Raw genomic sequence first — 19,674 nt, 5'->3', positions numbered from 1 at the left:
TTCCTTTACATTGCAATCCACATATTTATTCACTAAAAATGAGACAGAGACATAAATAACAGGGACTAAATAAAACCTTATTTCAGAAAACTTGGCCTGCATTGAAAAGATGGACACATTGTGTTCAGTGTACTCACTAATTGTGATGGTGTCATTGATTTTGAAGCTGCAGAGCACCTGGTTGATGTTCCTGGCATGGAGAAATCCGTTTCCTCTCACCACCACTTGGAAAGACTCTGGTTATACAAAAAACACCAACATTTTTACAACTGAAAGACTGTTTGCACTAACTGCACAGCTAGATTACATGTCATTAGAACTGTCTTTCATTTGGTTGTATGTTTATTTTTAATCAATATAAAAAACACAATATATAACATGATGATTAGTACCATTCACACAAAATTCTAGGGGTGTAACTATCCATCGATGTATAGTGATAAATCAGTTGGTTAATCAATTACCCAAGTAGACAGATAGAAAGTCAAAATACGATTTTCACTGTCCCCTTCAACCTACGCTTTTATTTTGAAATTCCCCCTGCACACCTGTTGACAGTTTCTGCCCACCAGCAGTGTTCTCAACAGCAGCAGATGCTTTAAGTGTGCCGCTGACAGAAAAAGGAGATCCACTCTTGTGCGGACATACTTCAGACAGAGACTATACCAGTGCAAGCCTCTCGCCTTATTTTGCCAACTACGTACCTCTGCATTTATATCCGTATACAACCACTGTGTGAGATCATTCACAATCTCGTTTTAGTTGAAGTATTGTGAGTGGTGTCTGATACAGACTCTACAGATAAACACAGAGAAAAAAGTCCACTGCAGCACACCCCCTTTGATAAACACATTGAAACACTACATCTCTTGTAGATTTATAATACAATAATAAACTCAGAACTAGACGTGGCTCAAATGTTAAAATGGGAAAACAGGCCAAACATTTTGATCATGATTATGAAAGGTTGCAGACAAAGTACATACTGGTGCTTAAGAGTGCTTTAAATACAGAAACCTTTCAGTAATTAAATTGCCAAAACTACTTTTTCTTTTACTGTGTGAAATTTTGCTTAAAAATCGCCAGATATTGATCGAAAGCTCCTATATTGAATCACTGAAATCATATTGTGGCAGATTTTGTTCTAATGGAAAATATCATATTTTCCATTACAACAAAATCTGCCACAATCACAACAATATGACATATTGTTGTCCAAAATATTGATATTGCATTGTTATGAAACAGGGGATTCACACCCCTAAAAAAAAACAATAGACTTTGTTTATGAGGCTTGTATTTAACTACTCTAGGCTTTTAGTTATTATGAATTTAATTTATGAGATCTAATTTACTTGAAATATGGCCTAGAAATCTGAATAAACAAAATAAAAGTCATTCAGCTCCTCTATCTCATGGGAAGAGCTGGCCACCAACTTCAATAGTTAAAATGCAGCCTGTAAATCAGTGAAAATACTAAGCTGTTAATTTATGAAGATGAGACTGACCCATCAGGACTGAATCCCACATTCTGACTCTAGCAGAAGACAGGAGACTTATATTAGGTTTCAAGTGAAATATTTTTCCTCCTGAAGAGTGAAAGTAATTTACTGCTTAATAAAAGGCAAAAGCAGATGTGGAGAGCTGTAAAAGTTCCTTCTGCTTTTGCCAAAAACTATTCAATCAAGCCCTGCTTTTATCTGTTCATTTTGTCTTTTAATGTCCATTTAATGCTGCTATAACTGTAATAATCTTTCTCTTGGCAGGACACTAGTCAACTTGATATTTCAGCAGCAGCCAATCTTACCACTGCCAATCTCTCTCAGTCAATCTCTTTAATGACGCCCTAAAATATCATTCCCGCTCCTCTACCTCGTCCCAGTAGATTTCCTGTAGGTGACCTGGATGCCCATAGAAGGTCATTTTTCATTCTGGGATTGTCATTACTGAATTCAAGAAGGGGAAACTGGGCACTCAGTAATGAAATTAACACAGCTGAAGAATTAATGGGTGGCAGGTCCTGTTGGATGACTCAGGGGACACCCACTTCAGCCTATGTGTGATTATGTGTGAGTGTATGTGTTTAGTTTCCCACCTCCTGCACACACACTGGAGGGCTCAGCTGCCAATATTTCAATACAGGATTTCTTGATGATCTGGAGCGAGAAACACAGAGAAAAGACAGAACTTATTTTTTTCACCTTAAGTGAACTGCATGCATGAAAACATTTCTGGAAAGGGAGTCAAATGCAAAAAGAAGAGAATCCAAAAACTCAGAAGCATGAAGTTATGTCCTTAATTCTCTGGTATAATCTTTAACTTGCATTTGAGAACTTTTCTCTTCTTTTAAAGCATATTTAAAAGAATGCCCCATCAGTTAATATGCTGGCATATTTCACCAGACCTGCTTGGAAGGTGGTCCAATGGCATTAGTAGCTACTTTATAAGAAGGCTTTGTGAGTGCATACCATGCCTATGGACCATATTTGTGTTTTTACATTGTGATGATGGCTTTTGTTGGCAGAGCCCAATAGGTGACAGCAATTTTAGCTAGCAGCAGCTTGCTGCCATATCACATCAGAAAGTGATGAACTACATGGATGCCTTCTGTAAAGGTTTTAATTGTTTGACAACAGAAGACCAGCTGTCTTACAGTGACAAGCAAAGCCTTAGCAGTGGGCTGAGTTTTCCTGAACTGCACTCGCTGTCAGTTCAGTGGGTCAACTGTCCAACAAAACAGCTAAAGTTACAGTGGACAAGCATCTATGTAAACCTTGAAAAGAAACCAGCATGTGTACTTAAAAAATCAGGGCATATACATCTCTTGATGCCTACAATTGTGTGCTTGTAGTTATGTTCATGACATTAAGTACTGAGATTTGTCTGATGTTTTTTTGTTGTATGAAGTACTGATGGACTATCTAGTCAGCAGCAAGGACATAAAACACAGTTACACAAGATTTGAGCATACAGCCATACAACTCTCTGATAATAATTTAATGACTGTATCAACAATGTAAAACATAAGAAGTACTGCTGCTGCAACTATAATGTAGCAATCCTCCTTTCACATTTGACATCACACAATCTACTTTGCTCAGTCTTGCCCCTGTTTGTTGGCAAAACATTTTAACTACTGGAAAAATGTGCTCAATGAATACTCCTATCAATAAATTCCCTTCAGAAAAGTTTTGAAGCGCACACTCTGTTCATGGAAAGCTTAGAAAGCTTGTAATGCCATTATTGCACGCCTAGTATTCATTTTATTGAACGTTAAACATTGCATTTTCCACAGTGATATCTCATTTGTAGCAGACACTACATATACTACTGCAAATGCTATCAGACACCGGTATTATATTTGACATGACCCTCTTTATGGATGGCAATGTGGAATCTTCTTTGTGTAGACTGATGACGCAGGCTAATTCCATCAAATTACTTTCTGTTACTTCATGACCCTCAAAGGGTAAAAATACAACTGTCAACATCTATGTTTTGAGTGTCTTCAAGAGTAGTATTTTATAGGAACAAGACACATTTCTCTTCTATCAGAGACCTGGGTCTTTCTTCCTTTTGCTCTTCTCTTGCTTTCATTGTTTTTCTGTCACAAAAATGTAAGCACAATGGCTGTAAAGTTACTGTTATGTCCAGATCAAATTTATCTACACTGTGCTCTTAAAGATGTGACTGTGTTTCGTCACCAGGTGTGCAGTATAACTTACATTTTACCTAATGTGTATTAAAAACATTTAGTGCTGAAAAACTATAAATATGCTGTTGATAGGCACTAATCTCTACTCTTTTTCCTGCACTATGAAAACCAGTGTAATAACTGGATTATGAGGGTGATTACAAACGTCATTAGAAGTTACTTCTAAAATACATTTTTAAATCTGTTTTCTGTGTATTTCTGTTATTTCTCTAAAGTCATTGCTGTCACTAAATAAATATGAATATTGTTTTTGCTTTAATGCAAAACAGCCTGGCAGTATATGCAATGTATGCAGACTTTTTGGCTGCATGTTTGTGACCTTGTGCTACAGAAATTCCTACTGCCCAGAGAAAGTTTGTATACCGAATCAATGACTCCTCTTAAGGCATGGAAGCCGCCCAACACAGGAAACACGTGTTCGATGGTGTCTGCAATGGTGGCCAGCTAGAGGGAGAAAGGCAGAGACAGATGTGTAAGAAAAAAAAGGAAAAATACCCATTCTATTTCAATCCAATTCAAATTTATTTATAAAGCAAATTAAAAAACAATAAAAAGTTAAATAAAGTGCTTTGCAGCAAAAATTAAAAACACAGTAAAACAAAGGACCAATCTGAAAACAGAAGGACATAAAAGGATCAGTGAAAACAGAAAGGATATAAAATCAATTCTCAAGCAGCGCCAAAAGACAGGGAATAAAAGTGTGTTTTTAAGCAAATGATTGATGGATCTCAGCGTCCGTGATATACTATGAGGTTTTAAAGGGTCAGAAAGAGAGGAAGAAGCCAGCCTGTTCAGGAATTTGTAGATTTTAAAACCAATCCCAAATCTGAGGAAGCCCATGAAGAAAGGCTAAAATGGGGGTTATGTGGTCATATTTTTGTTTACCAGTTTAAAGATGAGCTGCAGCATTCTGAACAAGCTGTGAACATTTAAGAGAGGCTTGGCTGGCAACAAAATGAAGTGAACTGCAATAATTCAGCCGAGTCTGGCTCTAGCTTTCACAGCTGCATTAAGCTGCAGATCCATTTTAAAATCTCTGTCCATTATCACCCAATTTCTTTTTGCAAAGGCTTTTTAAAAGGGCTCAAAACCAGACAGATTCATACTGGGGCTGTTACAGCCTCCATTGGGTCCAAAAGAATGACCTCTGTCTTACCTTCCTTGAGCTTCAGAAAGTTTGAAGCCATCTTGAATGTCTCTAAGACATTAGAGCTTACTGAAAGAAAAATGGGCCTAGTGTGGAGCTCTGGGGGGCTCCATATGGAAGGAGGGGCTGCAGAGGAAGTGACATCACCAAGGCTGAATTTATTGAATAGGTACATATTAAAAATCCAAATAATAACACCCTCAACAGAAGATCAAACTAAGTTGCTGATTTAAGTGTGACAAGCCAAAATTTGCCTTAAATTTACTGGTGTGGCAGGGTTTCAGACAATGTAAACAAATACATTGTATGTCACAATTATTTTAAAAGTACATACACAAATGCACTGTAAAAGCAGGAACAGTGTCCACAGCAATGATCTCATTTAATCCACAGTTAGGTAATGACCCATTTACAATCAGTCAAGTGAAGCTTTATCTAAGCTCTGAGGACTTCATCCTTGTTTTTAAGTTCAGTCATCACCAGAGGAAAACGCTGAGCTCTCAATCTTTAAAGCAAACCCTGATTCATCCTCCCCATCAGCATGTTAAAGCCAACTGTCTTGTATGATTCATGTTACAGACTTTTCTCCAGTGTTGGCCCTGCATGCAATTCAGAGGGAGAAATCTCTCTGATTAAATAACAGGAAATGTTAAATCACTCATTACATAAACTGCACAGAGGTCCCTGAAAAAATATGGAGGTAAAAGCACTCAGGAGATCTAGTCAAATCTGGATTCATATCTTATGAGGCATTCACAGCAAATACAACAGGTATGTATAACCCGAATATAACTGAAGTTTAGAGAACTTCCATGCTTGTTACCTGTGTCTCATTGAAATCTTTCACACCAACACAGTACACAATTGCTCCAAGAGACCTAGCTCTCTCTGCCTGTTGGAAGAAGAGGAACCAAATGAGTTATTTCTAAAAACCTGCACAAGAACAAGCAAGGTATTTACTAGCCATATTATTTCAGTTAAATGTGCAGCAGGTTTAGTCTACCTCTTGCTGTGCAGTAATGAGTTGATGTTCCTGCAGCTCTCCATCTGTCAGTGCAATAATCACGCTGGCTGTGCCTGGAAAAAAAAAAAGCACAGACATACTTTAACCTTGACACAATGCATCTCTAGCATGAAGTAAGACTTCTTTATTCAGATGAGGTTATTTGATGCTTACCAAAGTTTTCCTGGTTTATCTGCTCATTTGCCTTTAAATGACATGACATTTTTAAGGGATTGTCAGAAAAAATAATTATCACTCTGAATGTAATACATGGTTAGAATAAAAAGGTTAATGCTCACCCTATGCAATCCAAGGTGCATGAATGTGTCTCCACCTGGAACCTCTCTTTTCAGGGCATTCAGCCCCTTTTTAATGTCCACTCTGCAGAAAGGGAAACATCAGAGTTGATGTGGCAGAGTTACATAGTTTATCACCACCATTGGCCATTGTGGAAACAATCTATCTCACCTTTTGCACTGGTGTGTCGATAACTTAATAGCTTCTCTTTACATAGATGTTTTGCTTAAAATTTCGCAAGTAATGCAGACTGAAGACAACTCGATTAGAAGCAGAAACTTTTAAACTAGATTACAGGCAGGTAGAAACCTGTGTTGTTGAAAAATCAAGTCTAGAAGACAGAAGTTTCTTAAATGTCCACTTAAAGCTGGCTGCAAAAGTCCCTTCGACATCCTCACTATAATGTCTATTTTGACAGCTAAAATAAACATGTTTACAGCATTGCTGCAAAAATAATTTATTGGCCTAAACTTTTTCATTAAGGGTATGCATATAGGTATGCATACTTTCAATGCATACAAAAGGAATTCAGACCCCTTTCACTTTTTTTCAATTTTGTTATGTTGCAGCCTGATGCTACAGTAAAAAAAAAAAAAAAAAAAAAAAAAAAAAAATCTCATTAATCTACACTCAGTACCCCATCGTGACAAAGTGATGTACAAATTAGCCCAAATCAGTGGAGGGCTGCAGTGATGGTCCTCCTTCTGGAACTTTGTCCCATCTTCACACAGGATGTGTTGAGCTCAGAGTGACCATCGGGTTATTGGTCACCTCCCTTACTAAGGCCCTTCTTACTATAATTAATGTTAGCACAGGAGGACTCCAATCAAGGTGTACAAACATCTCAGCAAAGATCTAGAGAAATGGGAGGAATCCAGGCTAAATTTGAAGGGTTTTTGTAAAGGATCTGAATAATTATGGCAACATGATACTTTGGTTTAAGATTTTTTTTTTATATATAGCAGCATTTAGGATCTACAGGCTTAAGACCAAAAGTCCAGTTTGTTTCACTAGTGATCAATCAGAAATTATTTCAAGCAATAATGGAGTGTTAAAGAGTGTATCTGACCAAGACTTAAAAGAGAAGACAAGTGTGGTTCAGCACAGTAGGGGTCAACAGGACCTAATGGGAGTATGCCATAACACTGTCTCAGAAACCAATGGCATCTGAGACTATGTCCATGTTTAATACAGTCTATTACCGGTCAACAGTGGGCTGTTTCTCTCATGGATAAAAGTTAGACTAAATAAAAGTAAGGTTTGTCAAAGAACAGAGCTGAAAAGGTCTCTCTGTTCAGTTGACTAAAGTTACTTTATGACTAATTGTTTTCTGTGTTAGAGATTTCCTTGCTAGAAAAGCGCTTTATGAGTATTTATTAGGCAACCTACCATTTTGAGTCTATGTTATTCAGTTATTCTAATCAACATGCATTGCCAGTGAAAACATTTTACCTGTTTTCTGTCAGTTTCATGATGGTGGACGCTCTGGAGGAGAATGTTATGAAGGACATCCTCAGCATTGGACTAGAGGAAAACAACAAAATCAACTGTCATTCAGCAGTGCATATTGTCGGCCAGTTTTCTTTCAACAGTTTGCAGCAATGAAACCTCCACAGATGGACCAATACCCTGCCAGAGAATTATACACAACATATATCAGTACAAAAATGTTGTCAGTTTAAGTTAAATTAATACTGGGACATGTTGTTTTACTCAGGAAAGTCAAACAGCTGCCAGTCCATCATGAGCTTCAGTCTGATGCCAGAATTTGTGTGAACACAATTTATTAAACATTAAGTATCCTATTGTGGATAAACTATTTCCCATTCTTTCAGCTAACTACAAAAGGCTGTTAGTAAATTTTCATCTTGAAAGCAGCCCAACACCAAGACAGAAGAGGACACATGCATAAATTTATGCTGGCATGCAGGGTTTGAGCTGTGTTTGCGTGACAATGACCCAAATGTTGACACAGAAACAATGTCAACGATACACAGATGTGGGAAACTTTGTTATCTTTGTTTACAAGGGATAATTCATATTAAGAAAGGAATTAAATACATGTAAACAAACACTGTCTGTGGAGAATGTGTGGAATTGTTTTTGAGATAAGTACATGCAGATTTGCATTGCTGAAGACTTCCTCATGTTTGTTAAAAACAGAGAAGGAAAGAGAGTAAGATTGTTGTTATGACTGAACCACAAAGCTCCAGGTGTTGTTGTGGCCTTCAGACAGTGAAGACTATACAAAAACACCCGTGAGCAGAAGGCCATTCTCTGCACTCTCATTTCTCGAAAGAGATAAAAATATGGGTAAGAATTTGGCCAACAGAGGATGCATGTACTATATTTGAACATAACATACCATCGGTCAGAAACAAGGTGTTAGTACACATGTAAACATGGCTATTGCTGATATTGCTTCACATCATCAGTGCATTACAGACATTCCAAGAAAATAAATTTAAGATGGATTTATAGCCAGGAGAGCCATATAAATCTAGCCAAAAAGTAAAAAATTGTGTTTGGTAAAGCATTTCTTTGTTCTTTGTTCATCTTGGCAATACCATTGGAAAGCCTGTTTATTTTCCTTTTTGAATGGTGCAACATTTGTAAAGAAGATGGCAGAGAAGATCTGGCAAATTTTTCATGGCCACAACCCACATACTCAGCTCTGCTGCTCATCCCACAAATGCATATTCCTTACATATGTGGCACCATTTAAAAGGAAAATAAACAGGCTTTCCAGCAGTATATGATTTATTACCAAAAAGCAATGTTACAACAAAGAAATAATCTACCAAACACAAATTTGCTGACTTTTTGTGCTAAGTTTTTTCATCTTATTTTTTTGTTGTTGCTCTGCTTGTTGTCTTTCTTTCTGCATCTCCCTCTTCCCTTTTTCTACACCTGCCGTTCTCTCTCTTTCTATATCTTCCTCTTTTCTAATTCTGCATCCCTCCCTTCTCTCTTTTGGAACCCCCTTCTCTTTTCTCTCGCTTCTCTGTTTCTAACTTTCACATTCCTTTACAACCCAATACAGCTTAAGCTGTTCAACATAAGTCTGATTATGCTGAAGGTTTCTGCCAGGTAAACGGAAGTTTTTAATTGCCACTGAAATTGTGCTCAGTGTTGCTCAGTGCTGGGCTCATGTTGGAATACTGTAAGGTCTGTATAAATCATATAACTCGAGACCTGCATTCCTTGTACAGAGTTGGTGATATACAAATGAAGACTTATTAACTGCATTGCTTGGATCAACTTCAAATTTCAAATAACTGCAATATGATCATGCTTTTTTATCATCCATACTTATTTAACAAAAATGATATAAGGTAAAGAACTTATTGATTCAGTTTTCCTTTGTTCTTTTCTACCTTGTTTAGACATCCCCAAGCATTTGACTTCCTTTTACGTAATAAAAGATAGTAAAATTTCAGACTGCTCAAACAGAGAAGGACACTTTAGCCTGTGCTAGTAACCATACTGCCACCAGACATCAGCCCAGCTACAGCAGGGACAGAGAAACCTCAGCCAAGAAGCTGAACGACTTAACATATGGTCAGCTGTAGCTGTAGGGACATATTTTATTTTACTTTACCAGGGTGACTGTTGCCTAAAGTGTGTGTTTCTCTTTAGTGATCTACAACCAAGGAAGTCTCCAGGAAGTCGAGTACAGAAGCAAAAAGGCTATTTAGTGTCTAAAGGGTCCCAAATGTTACAGTATCTTATCTACCTTTGCATTTCCACCTTTTTTATATGATTAAATACATTAAAACTCGTTTCAAATGTGTTTCTGAAGCACCTCTTACCTTTTGAATTTCTCTGCTAAATTCTCCACAAAATAGTAGATTTCCTCCCAGTGGTTTTTCACACTGCCAGACCTAAAAGGAAAAGAGAAACATTAAGATTACATTAGTTACATTAGAAATGTTGCCATCATTTCTGAGACAAAATTCAAGAATGCATTAAAGCAGCTGTAAGTGTTCTTTAAGTACATGATAGTAGAAAATGAAATACACAGCTCGGTACTTTTTCATGATACTGCTTGCATTAAAGCACGGGCTTGGTTAGAGGATGAGAAAATACTTAAATTCCTGTAGAATTTAAATCTACAGAACAAGAAAATAAAACATCAAGACTCAAGCTATTATCATCCACACACTAACGTCCATATGCTGAAGAAGTCTGACAAGGAAAATAAAGCTTTGTTAGCCAAAAACAACAGGGGGTAAACTCATTAGCTGTACAACATAAAGAACAAGCAGTTCCTGGTGAAACACAAATGTTTAGGCTGTTAAAGTTACTTTACAAGCTGCAACAAACTTGTAACAAAAAGCATTCTTCTTTATTTAACAGAAGGAATGCTGCTTCAATTTAAAAAAGGAGATGCACTTTATTAATCCTAAAGGGAACACAGTCTTTTACTGAATATGATCCACACACATATGCCATGAATACACACACTAACAGGATCTTACGGTCATGCATCAATGGAGAGATGTCAATGAGGGGCTGCACATGAAAGAGCACCCTTGCAGACGAGGGTTCAGTGCTGGAACTGGCACCTCTCCAACCACCAGACACATGCTGTGGTCCACTTACTGGGACTTGACCCACAGACCCTCTGGTTCCCAATTCTAGTCTCAGTGGACTGAGCTACTGCTGCTCCAGTTCCAGAGTTTTCATCAATAGCTAACAACAGGCCTACAGATAGTTGTATGCTAAACTTGGATATAAAAGGTATATGTTGATATTTTTGAAGTAAATTATAGGGTACTTTGTAAAGGATTCACATTAACCTCCAGTGGGCATTGCCCCTTAAGGAGAGCATGCTGGGGACGCTGGCAAGGAAGCTAGGCTATACAACATAGACGGTTCCAGTTGCTCCACATAATTACAGAGTTTTGGCTCAAATGTATGCTGAAACAAAACATTTTTAAGTATTTAAATTTTCACCCAGAAAGCCTCTGTGATTGGCACTACTTTATGATGCAACTTTAGGCTGTGTTCTTCCACCTTTGTGTATGGCTATCTCCTGATCAGCTGTTTGGTTCTGCAGCTTTGGCAGAAACAACAACAAATTAAGCTAAAACAAACCTTATAAGAGCTGTTTCGAATCGAGTGGCAATTGCAAGCCGTTTGGTGTGGATAAGAAGGGAGAAGTTCCCTGCCTTACTGAACGCCAGCGTTTTACGGACCTTGGTCAACTTTCTGAAGATAAATTGTAAACAGACCCTGACCAAAAGAGCTGAATGAACATTTTTGCAATGTGTCAGCGGTCCAAGTGGAAAACTGAGCTGAAATAACTAGCTTTAGTTTAGTTTTTGCTATTGTTGTCTCTATCAAAGCATGCAGCCCCAGACTGCTGATCAGGAGATAGCAATATGCTGAGGTGGAAGAAGACACAACTGAAAGTTGCATCGCAAAATAGGGCCAAACATAGGTGCTTTCTGGGGGAGGGGGGCTGGATAAAATGCTTAAAAATATTTCAATATAGTTTACATTTCAGCTAACATTGTTTTTTGTCTCATTTTTACCTAAAACTCGCAAAATTACATGGAGAAACTGTACCCTTCTGCAGCACTGTCTTTTATTTTGTATACATTTCAGGAAGATAATGCCACTTATATTGCCAAGTACCTTATACAACCCAGCTTCAAAAATACATCAAAATATCCCTTTAAACTTTATGTAGAATAATCTAAATTCTGTTTATGTATCACTTGAAACAATGCATGCACCATAAAAAAGGGTTAAGTAATTGTGACCTACTGAGATCAGATTAAAGAGCCCGCTGGCCCGGCATGTGTGCATCTAAGCCATGTCCTCTATCCTGAATGAAACCCTGAAGGCTGAGGATGGAGGTCCTGGTGTCACCAGGGGGACGTCTATAAAACTGGTTTAACTCCCTGTGGAGCTACCTTCATTTCCTCTGGGGCACACAGTGTGTGTGCTTGTCTGTGAGTGTTTTTGAAGTGTCAGCATCAGAGGAGGGAGCTTCCAGGGTAATGTGACCAGTCAGCAGGTCAACAATTAGCTAACGAGTTGGCCAGAGAGATGACACATGAGGACACACATGGGAAATGAGATAATCAACTGTGGTTAAATTGGAGGCTTGTTTAGAGTCTAGAGCTTACTTAGAATAAAATGCAAGGCTGACTGAATGTTACTCATGTACTGACTGATGTAACAGCATTAGACACACAAGAACTGGACAGACTAATGTGCTGCGGTTTCTCTGTGTAAGGCAGAAGGTTGAGCCAATCCATATCCACAGAAATTACACGGGCTTCAACTTGTTGAACAGATTTCATTTACATTATGTTCTTTGCCTTTTTAACATCCAAACCTATGACTGTGACTGTTTTACTACATTATTTAATTTGAAATGAAGCCTTTTTGAGTGTCATTATGGCAGCAAGTTTTATGGTTAACATTTCAGGAATTAATCTTGTCTCGTGCCTAGGGCTGGGCGATTATGGCAAAAATCAAAATCACAATTCAACTTTTTACCACAATTATGATTAATGAACCATTATTCCACCCCCAACCTCCAACTCTGTTTTTCTGTAAAAAATTTTATAACTTTGAAACAATTAACTGAAAGGAACAAGCACAGATTAACAATTTATGGTTATGGTTTATTTAAACAATTTAAAAAAAAACATCAGCTGATATGAAATTTTTTGGGGAAAAAGTCAAATTGGCCAAAAAAAGTAGAAAATAACTTGTATTCCTTGCTAAAAATAAATTATTTTTATACTGTTGTATAAAAAGTGGAAAATAACTTTGCTGCTCACATTGCACAGGGAGATCTGTGTTGTAACAGACTGGGGGGGGGTCACATGACTTCTTCTTCTTCTCTTGGGTTCCCAGCAGGCTACATTCCCATCACGTGACTACACAGTCAGTAGTTTGTTTTTTTTTAAGGGGGTGGTGCATTAGTAGAGACAGATATTACAATGCAAAGTAATTGAAATAATTGACACAGCAGATTTACGTTGGTTACAGGCTCTAAATGTCGGTTTTGATTATTTTTCGATTAATTGCCCAGCTCTACTCATGCCTCTGTAACGGCTTCTATCCCAGCAAACTATGTTGATCACTGGTCAGCAAACAAGAGTCTCTTTAGTGTCTCATAAAAATGCACTGCAAACATTGGCATCTGACAAGTAGACCATCTTCTTGGCATTAAAATGGATTCTATACTATATAATACATTATGTAGTATGATTTTCATTTCATTCATTCATTTTAATGTTTTTTCCACACACCCTTGTCTTATACACCCTGTGTAATATTGTGAAAAGATACAACAGGATCCATCTGTCACAAAATCAGAGCTGTTTATTGTCATTGTTGGGCCTGTTTCATGCTCATAGGCAAACATTACAAAATTAAGAAAACACAGAACAGCTTTAACAACACCTTGATATCCTCAGTTGTGAACAGGCAGATTTATGGGAGCTAACAGAGACCAGACTAAACACTGACCCTGTTATCCTAGCTTACATTTCAGTTGTATTAGTTTGTAGAACAAATCTGTTTGAGTCATGTATAGTCAAAACAAACAGAATGAACATTTTCCTGCTTATGGGATTTTCTTTTATTCACCTGATAAGAAAAGTTTGCTCATTAAATAAGGAAAGACAACAACAAAGTTACACAGTTTCTTCAGTCCTAAAAGCGGAGTTAGAAATGAAATGGGACTCATGTTATTTGCCCACAACTGAGGTTATACCACTCTGTGTTTTTGTGTTATTGCCTGGCAGCAGAAGAATAATGACTTGGCCAACTGGAAGGGAAATACCCAGGACTTCCCCATCATGCATCAGACATTTGGAGCTTTTAATCTTAACACATACATCAGTTTTCTGTTTGGTAGCACAAAAGCTACACAACACATGATGAATCCTGTTCATATGTATTGTGTTTTAGAGAGTTAACATTGGCACATTTTATTGTGGCCCAGCATCAATAGAGCTTGTGACCAGTGATCACTTCTGCAGAACTTCTTTCTGGCAATCTTAACTTGAAAGAAATGAAAACTCTGCAGTCAGTCGGAAGCTTTTAAGTAGAATCAGCACCAGGAACAGTAGCAGTCATGGCAAAAATGAGAGCCAGCTTCCACTCAAACATCATCAGCCTTACATCCAAGCAAAACAAACAGATTGATTGCTCAAAAGGAAGGGACATTTCTCAGAAGAAACAAGTTTCTCGCAAAATGAGTAGAGCCCTGCATCTCTGCCAAAGCTACAGGTTCACATTTGGGCTCCCCCTGACCACCCATGCTGGTAACACCCAACCTTTCTCTGAAAACAAAGGCATGTTAGCATAACATGTTATGTAAGCTCTTCATGTTTTCCTTGGTTTAATCTTAATATAGAAGCAAATGTGGGGCAGGTAAACCCCCTACCTGAACAGTTCTCTGTGTTTTTTTTAATCAGTGACATGACTTGCTCCCCAACATTGAGGCTTCACTTTCCTGAAAATGCAAAAGAAGAGGACAAGACCTTACGAGCAGTACATTTTCCCAAAATATAAAGAGCTTGAAGTGGAGGAGGAGAGATGTTTAGATTGGATGCTTAACAAAATGTGCAGTGCTAACAGGAATAGTCTCATACACAGACCGTCCCTGACCTTAAGGAACAGCAGGAGCCAATTTTGGAAAAAACATTCCATTAGGGCAACAGAATATAAGGACAGTTTAAACTTTCCATCAGCCAGCAGTCCTGTAGATAGGTTGGGGTCATTCTTGAGTATTTATTTAACATCAGGGTGAATCTGAGGACTCCCACCTTTGGTTTTGAGCTGCTTATCTTAATGCCTGAACCACAATGGATTTTGTTTGCCTTGGAGTGGTGAAGTTGTCTGAGGTGGCTGCAGCCGTGGGATCGAGGCCTAGCTTGCAGTTTCTCTCACCTGTCCAAACAGTGTTGAGAAAGGAAGTGGTGGATGTCTGTCTTTGATTCTGCGTGAAACTATTTCATGAGGTGCCTTAACCTTCTCCAAGTACTTTGATCTAATTTTAATGGTTTTAGATAATCTCTAAAGTGAAGTGGTTTGGGGTTTTCATTTAGTTAAAAAGTGAGACGTTTCAAATTTGTCACGAAGATAAAGCCCAACAGTCGTAACAAATTATTGAAGCCAATGGAAGTGTTTTCTTTGTTTGACCAATTCTGGGCAAGATGGAGAGCATGTGTCTGGCAGAAGGCTGAGAAGACAAGAAAAAAATGTAAAGCAAGGGAAGATAAAAAAGTCTTATCGACAAGATTTCATCAAATTCTGCTGACTAGGAGTGAGATGATGTGAAAAATCTGTTGGCTGTGGCACAAACTTGTCTGCCAGAGGAAACATGCCGATGGTTTGATGTCAGCCTAAACCAAGTTTATCTTCTCCAGTCTGCTCCAGTGTGCTTCAGCCAACTCAGCTGGCAAATACTAAAAAAGCATCAAGCATCAATACCAGCAGACAGCCAAAGTGAACAAGTGATGAAATCAACCTTTAGTGTTTGCTGACCTGGGTGTCTAAGCTCTTGAAGGCTTAATAAGTATAAGATACTCACTACTTAGTAGAATATTAAACCGATTTTTGCTGCTTTATTTGAGTATGTAACATGAGGGCAAACTGCTGCTCGCACATTAAAGGTAAAACACATCAGTAATACTAACCTGAAGAATACAACCATCCTTAAATGTGTTTTTTTAATTGCTTTTTCTTCTGGCTATGGGTGATTGCAAAGGCTGGATTTATAGAAAATGAGTGAGGTAATGTGTATGAATGAGTGTTGGATGGTTGGAGCTCAGGAGAAAATTAAGCTCAGCCAAAGAAGGGGTGTTCACAGAGAGTCAGAGCAGTGAGACAGAGCAAGTTAGCAAGATGAGAGAGGAATACCAAGAACAGAATAGAGTACAGAACAAAGTACAGACACTCTGGCAGAGACCACATCGTTTCATCACACTGCTGTGGAGGTCAGACAACAGTGCAGCAGAACAGAAAGAACATTTTGTGCATAATTAGTGAAGCTACAGTTAACACTGATTAGACAGTTCCACTGCCCTCCTGCCCTTGTCCCTGAGAATTCAACTATTTATTTGTTTATTCTTATTTGCATGTTTCCTCCACTACTGTAGGTGCCCCCCTTTCAGCTAATTACTATCAAACTTCTTCCTGTGGACCTGGGATGGAATATCTGAAGAAATCACAGTCCAGTCTGGCTCTGACTGAGGTGCGTGCATTAGGGATGCACTTAATAGGTATGATGTTGGTATTCAGATATTAGCTAAAAAAACGTTAGTAATTCAATGGGCAGATATGAAAAATTCTGCTAATATACTGGCTTTAAATACTGGCCTATCTGCAATCAAATTATTTAAGTCAGACTTAGAGAAATTCAAGTTGGTGTGGTTTCAGTTGGAGTAACGTTTGCATGCGTTTTAAAGTCCACTTTTTATTCAGACAAACTAAAAATGCTGTTAAATTTATTTTGAATTTCTGCTGTTACCGTGTTTAAAATAACCAGGGGTGGCCTGATCCAGAGTATCGGATTGGAACCAATATATGCATTTTTTAATTGATCAGAGATTGGCAATTTGATCCTATCAGCCCATCAGCTGCTGTGAACAGCAGGCCATAAACGTGAGCGTTTAAGACGACAGAGCAGCAGTAGCCACATTAGCAATCTTGTGGCATTAATGTCAGCTGTATGGAAATACTTCAAGCTTTAGAGTTAAAACAGTCCAATCGCCACTTGCAGCATCTGTAACACGACTGTTTGGCAGGGTGGAAGCAGCAGGGCTGCTTTTAAAACTACCAGTTTGATCTGACATCTTAGAACTAAGCATGCTACAAAATGAGGTGACTTCACTAAAGCAACAGAGGAGAAGGCTGCAACACTGATGCAACAAACTCTGGACTTTAAGAGGAAATATAAAAACCCTCATTAGAGAGATAAGGCAGACAAGATCACAGAAAAAGTGAAGGAGATGCTGGTTTTCCTAAACTAGAAACTTCATTTCAGGTTACACTGGGTAAAGAATTAAGAGCGAGGGAGGAAAGAGTTCTGTAGCAGCATCAGTTGCACTTTATAAATGTGTTTGATATTCAGGTTTTACTGCAGCGTTAGTGTTTCTGTTCAAATCTCAGATTAAGATGCTCCATTTTAACAAGGATTGTTTTTAAATCTGTGTGAGTCATTTGTTTTTGATCCTTTGCCTATTCAAACTTCAAGTCAAACTGTTTACACCACTTTAAAGTGGAGTTGGTATGTTTTTGAGTTCAGTTTTTGTTGTGACTAATATAGTCAAACTAGTTATACCACTTCAAAGCGGGACTGTAATATTTCAAAAACATTTCTTGAGTTTACTTTTTCACGTGACTATTGAAGGTGTTTACACAACTTTTAAGTGGAACTGAGGTTATTGGAATTCACTTTTTTGAATTTGTGTTTTTTGTTTTGACTGTCAGCTGTTTTGACTACTTTAAGTGGATTTTTGTCTCTTGTCTGACTTAATTCACAGCTCTTTGTAATTTTGTTTTTTGACTGATTATTAAAGGGGCTCTATGTAAGATTTTTCCTTTAAAACTTCCCACTTTTGAGTATATAATAGTGCGCACTTTATCCCGATGTGAAGAATGAGGCTCATTATGTCTTCCTTGTTTGCCTGTATAAGCCTGTGGATTCGTTTCTCTGCAAAGATTTTGGGCCGAATTTTCCACGAAATCTCAGCGGAAGTGACGTGATGTGTGGAAGTGACAACGGCATGCTGAATGGAGAAGGCTGCTTCCGTGGGTAAACAACCGGCTAGCTCAGCCCAAACACCCACACAAACTCCATGAAAACATAAAAACTAAGATAGTTTTATTTGCTGAAGCCCGTCAAGCTAAAAGAGAGTGTGACGCAGGGGGAAATCGAGGGTAAATATCGGTGGAGCAATTGAGAAATGGAGGGAGCTTCGCTTGGTGCTTGGGATAAATACTGATCCAGAGATGGCTCTTTCTATTGAAAAGGTAAGGCATCACTCTGGACCATGAAATACAATGCTGTGCTTTAATTTGTATAAACCATATGCTACCTCACGTTAGCTTGCTTACAAAGATGCTATCCAAACAACGAGAATGTCACGTTGCTCATTTAGTTTTTTCCGGAAAATATTGCACCTTTTGCTTGCTTCCTGGCACTGGACTCCACTTACTGAGTTTATTTTTTGATACTTAGTTTGTAAAATATCTTCAACACATAATGTCAGCTATCTGATATCTGTGATCGAGGCACCATTTTCAGAGCTAAGCAATGTTAGCCTGTTGCTTCTGCTCTAAAACGCGTCCAATTCAATACACATTACAAATTACACATTACACATTACATTAAAAAGGCAATAAGTTAGGTCAATGCTGCACTAAGTAGCGAAGTTGTTCATTCATAGAAATGGTCGCGAAAATATCATCCTTTTTTAATCGCCTCATATGAACCAATATTCAATTTTGTGCCGTGTCTGCACTAGAGGTTCAAATATACTTTATTCATATTCATTTTTAGTTCGTGGAACCTTTAAGTATTACTTCACTAACCTCCTCTGTATACATGATGCCGGTAAATCACCTTGGTCTGCGTGTGTATCAGCTGATAAACCGGAGACTCATTCATGAGCAAGGAGTGCGCCGTCGTGGACAAGCAACACAATGTTGTTGTAGTTCGCCTAATGGCCAGCGGTGTCGCTACACTGATATTTTTCTAAATCTTGCATAGAGCCCCTTTAAAGTGCAACAGAGCATATAGTAGTTACTCTATTTACTTCATTTTTTTGTTAACAAAAACCATTGAAACTCTTATCTAGGCAAATGTGAGAATCAGATTGGGACTCGGAACTGTTAGATACTCAATATATAAAATCAGATCAAGAACGGAGGCCAAAAAACTGACCAGACAACCTTAAAAATAATAGTTTAGCCAATAGTTGTATGCTGACCTGCCTTTTGTTACTTTTATGGTAAAATATACCCCCAATCCCAACATAATCTCTTATTTTTGACCACAAAAAGGATCAGAGCTTGTCTAACAGGTCACATCTTCTTCCTGATAGTAAATCTTGCTGAATCAGCCTCTGGGTGTGCCCAACATCAGTAATAAATTGATATAAATTGACTTCTCCAAAAGATGAACTGTTTGTGGCAAAGAGCGCTGTGAGAGCAAACAGCTGATGCTGAGGATGTTTGGTGCACAGGAAGCTCAGTGCAGGACAGTGTGGACAAAACTGGTTTTGTATTGTACACAGGCCCTTAAAGTCCAAAATAGATTAGAAAATTCAGAACACAACACTGTTCATGGCTCCGTCAGGCTGCTAGTGTTACTTTAAGAAAATGCCAATGCCATCACATAAAAAAATCTCGATATGTTATGAGACATTCAGATCACAATAATTGAGTTCTGCATCCTGCTAACACTTCAAGATGATGATTTTTGGACTGAAGAGGTTGACCTACTGACTGAAATAGTCATCCCTCTTTTAG

General features: G+C 38.1%; 1 protein-coding gene across 1 annotated transcript in view; it reads right to left on the bottom strand.

The window, feature by feature from the left end:
• The window catches only part of antxr1c (ANTXR cell adhesion molecule 1c), a 64,033-nt gene that overhangs the window by 32,180 nt on the left and 12,179 nt on the right, over nt 1-19,674 (bottom strand). Inside the window, exons 2-10 of the mRNA XM_041816419.1 lie at nt 9,975-10,046; nt 7,615-7,686; nt 6,165-6,246; nt 6,040-6,070; nt 5,866-5,939; nt 5,686-5,754; nt 4,079-4,159; nt 2,096-2,156; nt 138-236 (exon numbers count right to left, since the gene is read on the bottom strand). Coding sequence (XP_041672353.1) covers nt 138-236; nt 2,096-2,156; nt 4,079-4,159; nt 5,686-5,754; nt 5,866-5,939; nt 6,040-6,070; nt 6,165-6,246; nt 7,615-7,686; nt 9,975-10,046 — 641 coding nt within the window. The remainder of the gene's footprint in view (nt 1-137; nt 237-2,095; nt 2,157-4,078; nt 4,160-5,685; nt 5,755-5,865; nt 5,940-6,039; nt 6,071-6,164; nt 6,247-7,614; nt 7,687-9,974; nt 10,047-19,674) is intronic.

This window comes from Cheilinus undulatus, linkage group 20, assembly GCF_018320785.1.
Source record: "Cheilinus undulatus linkage group 20, ASM1832078v1, whole genome shotgun sequence".
In the NCBI taxonomy this organism is placed as follows: Eukaryota; Metazoa; Chordata; class Actinopteri; order Labriformes; family Labridae; genus Cheilinus; species Cheilinus undulatus.
This window is presented reverse-complemented; position numbering and strand designations above follow the sequence as displayed.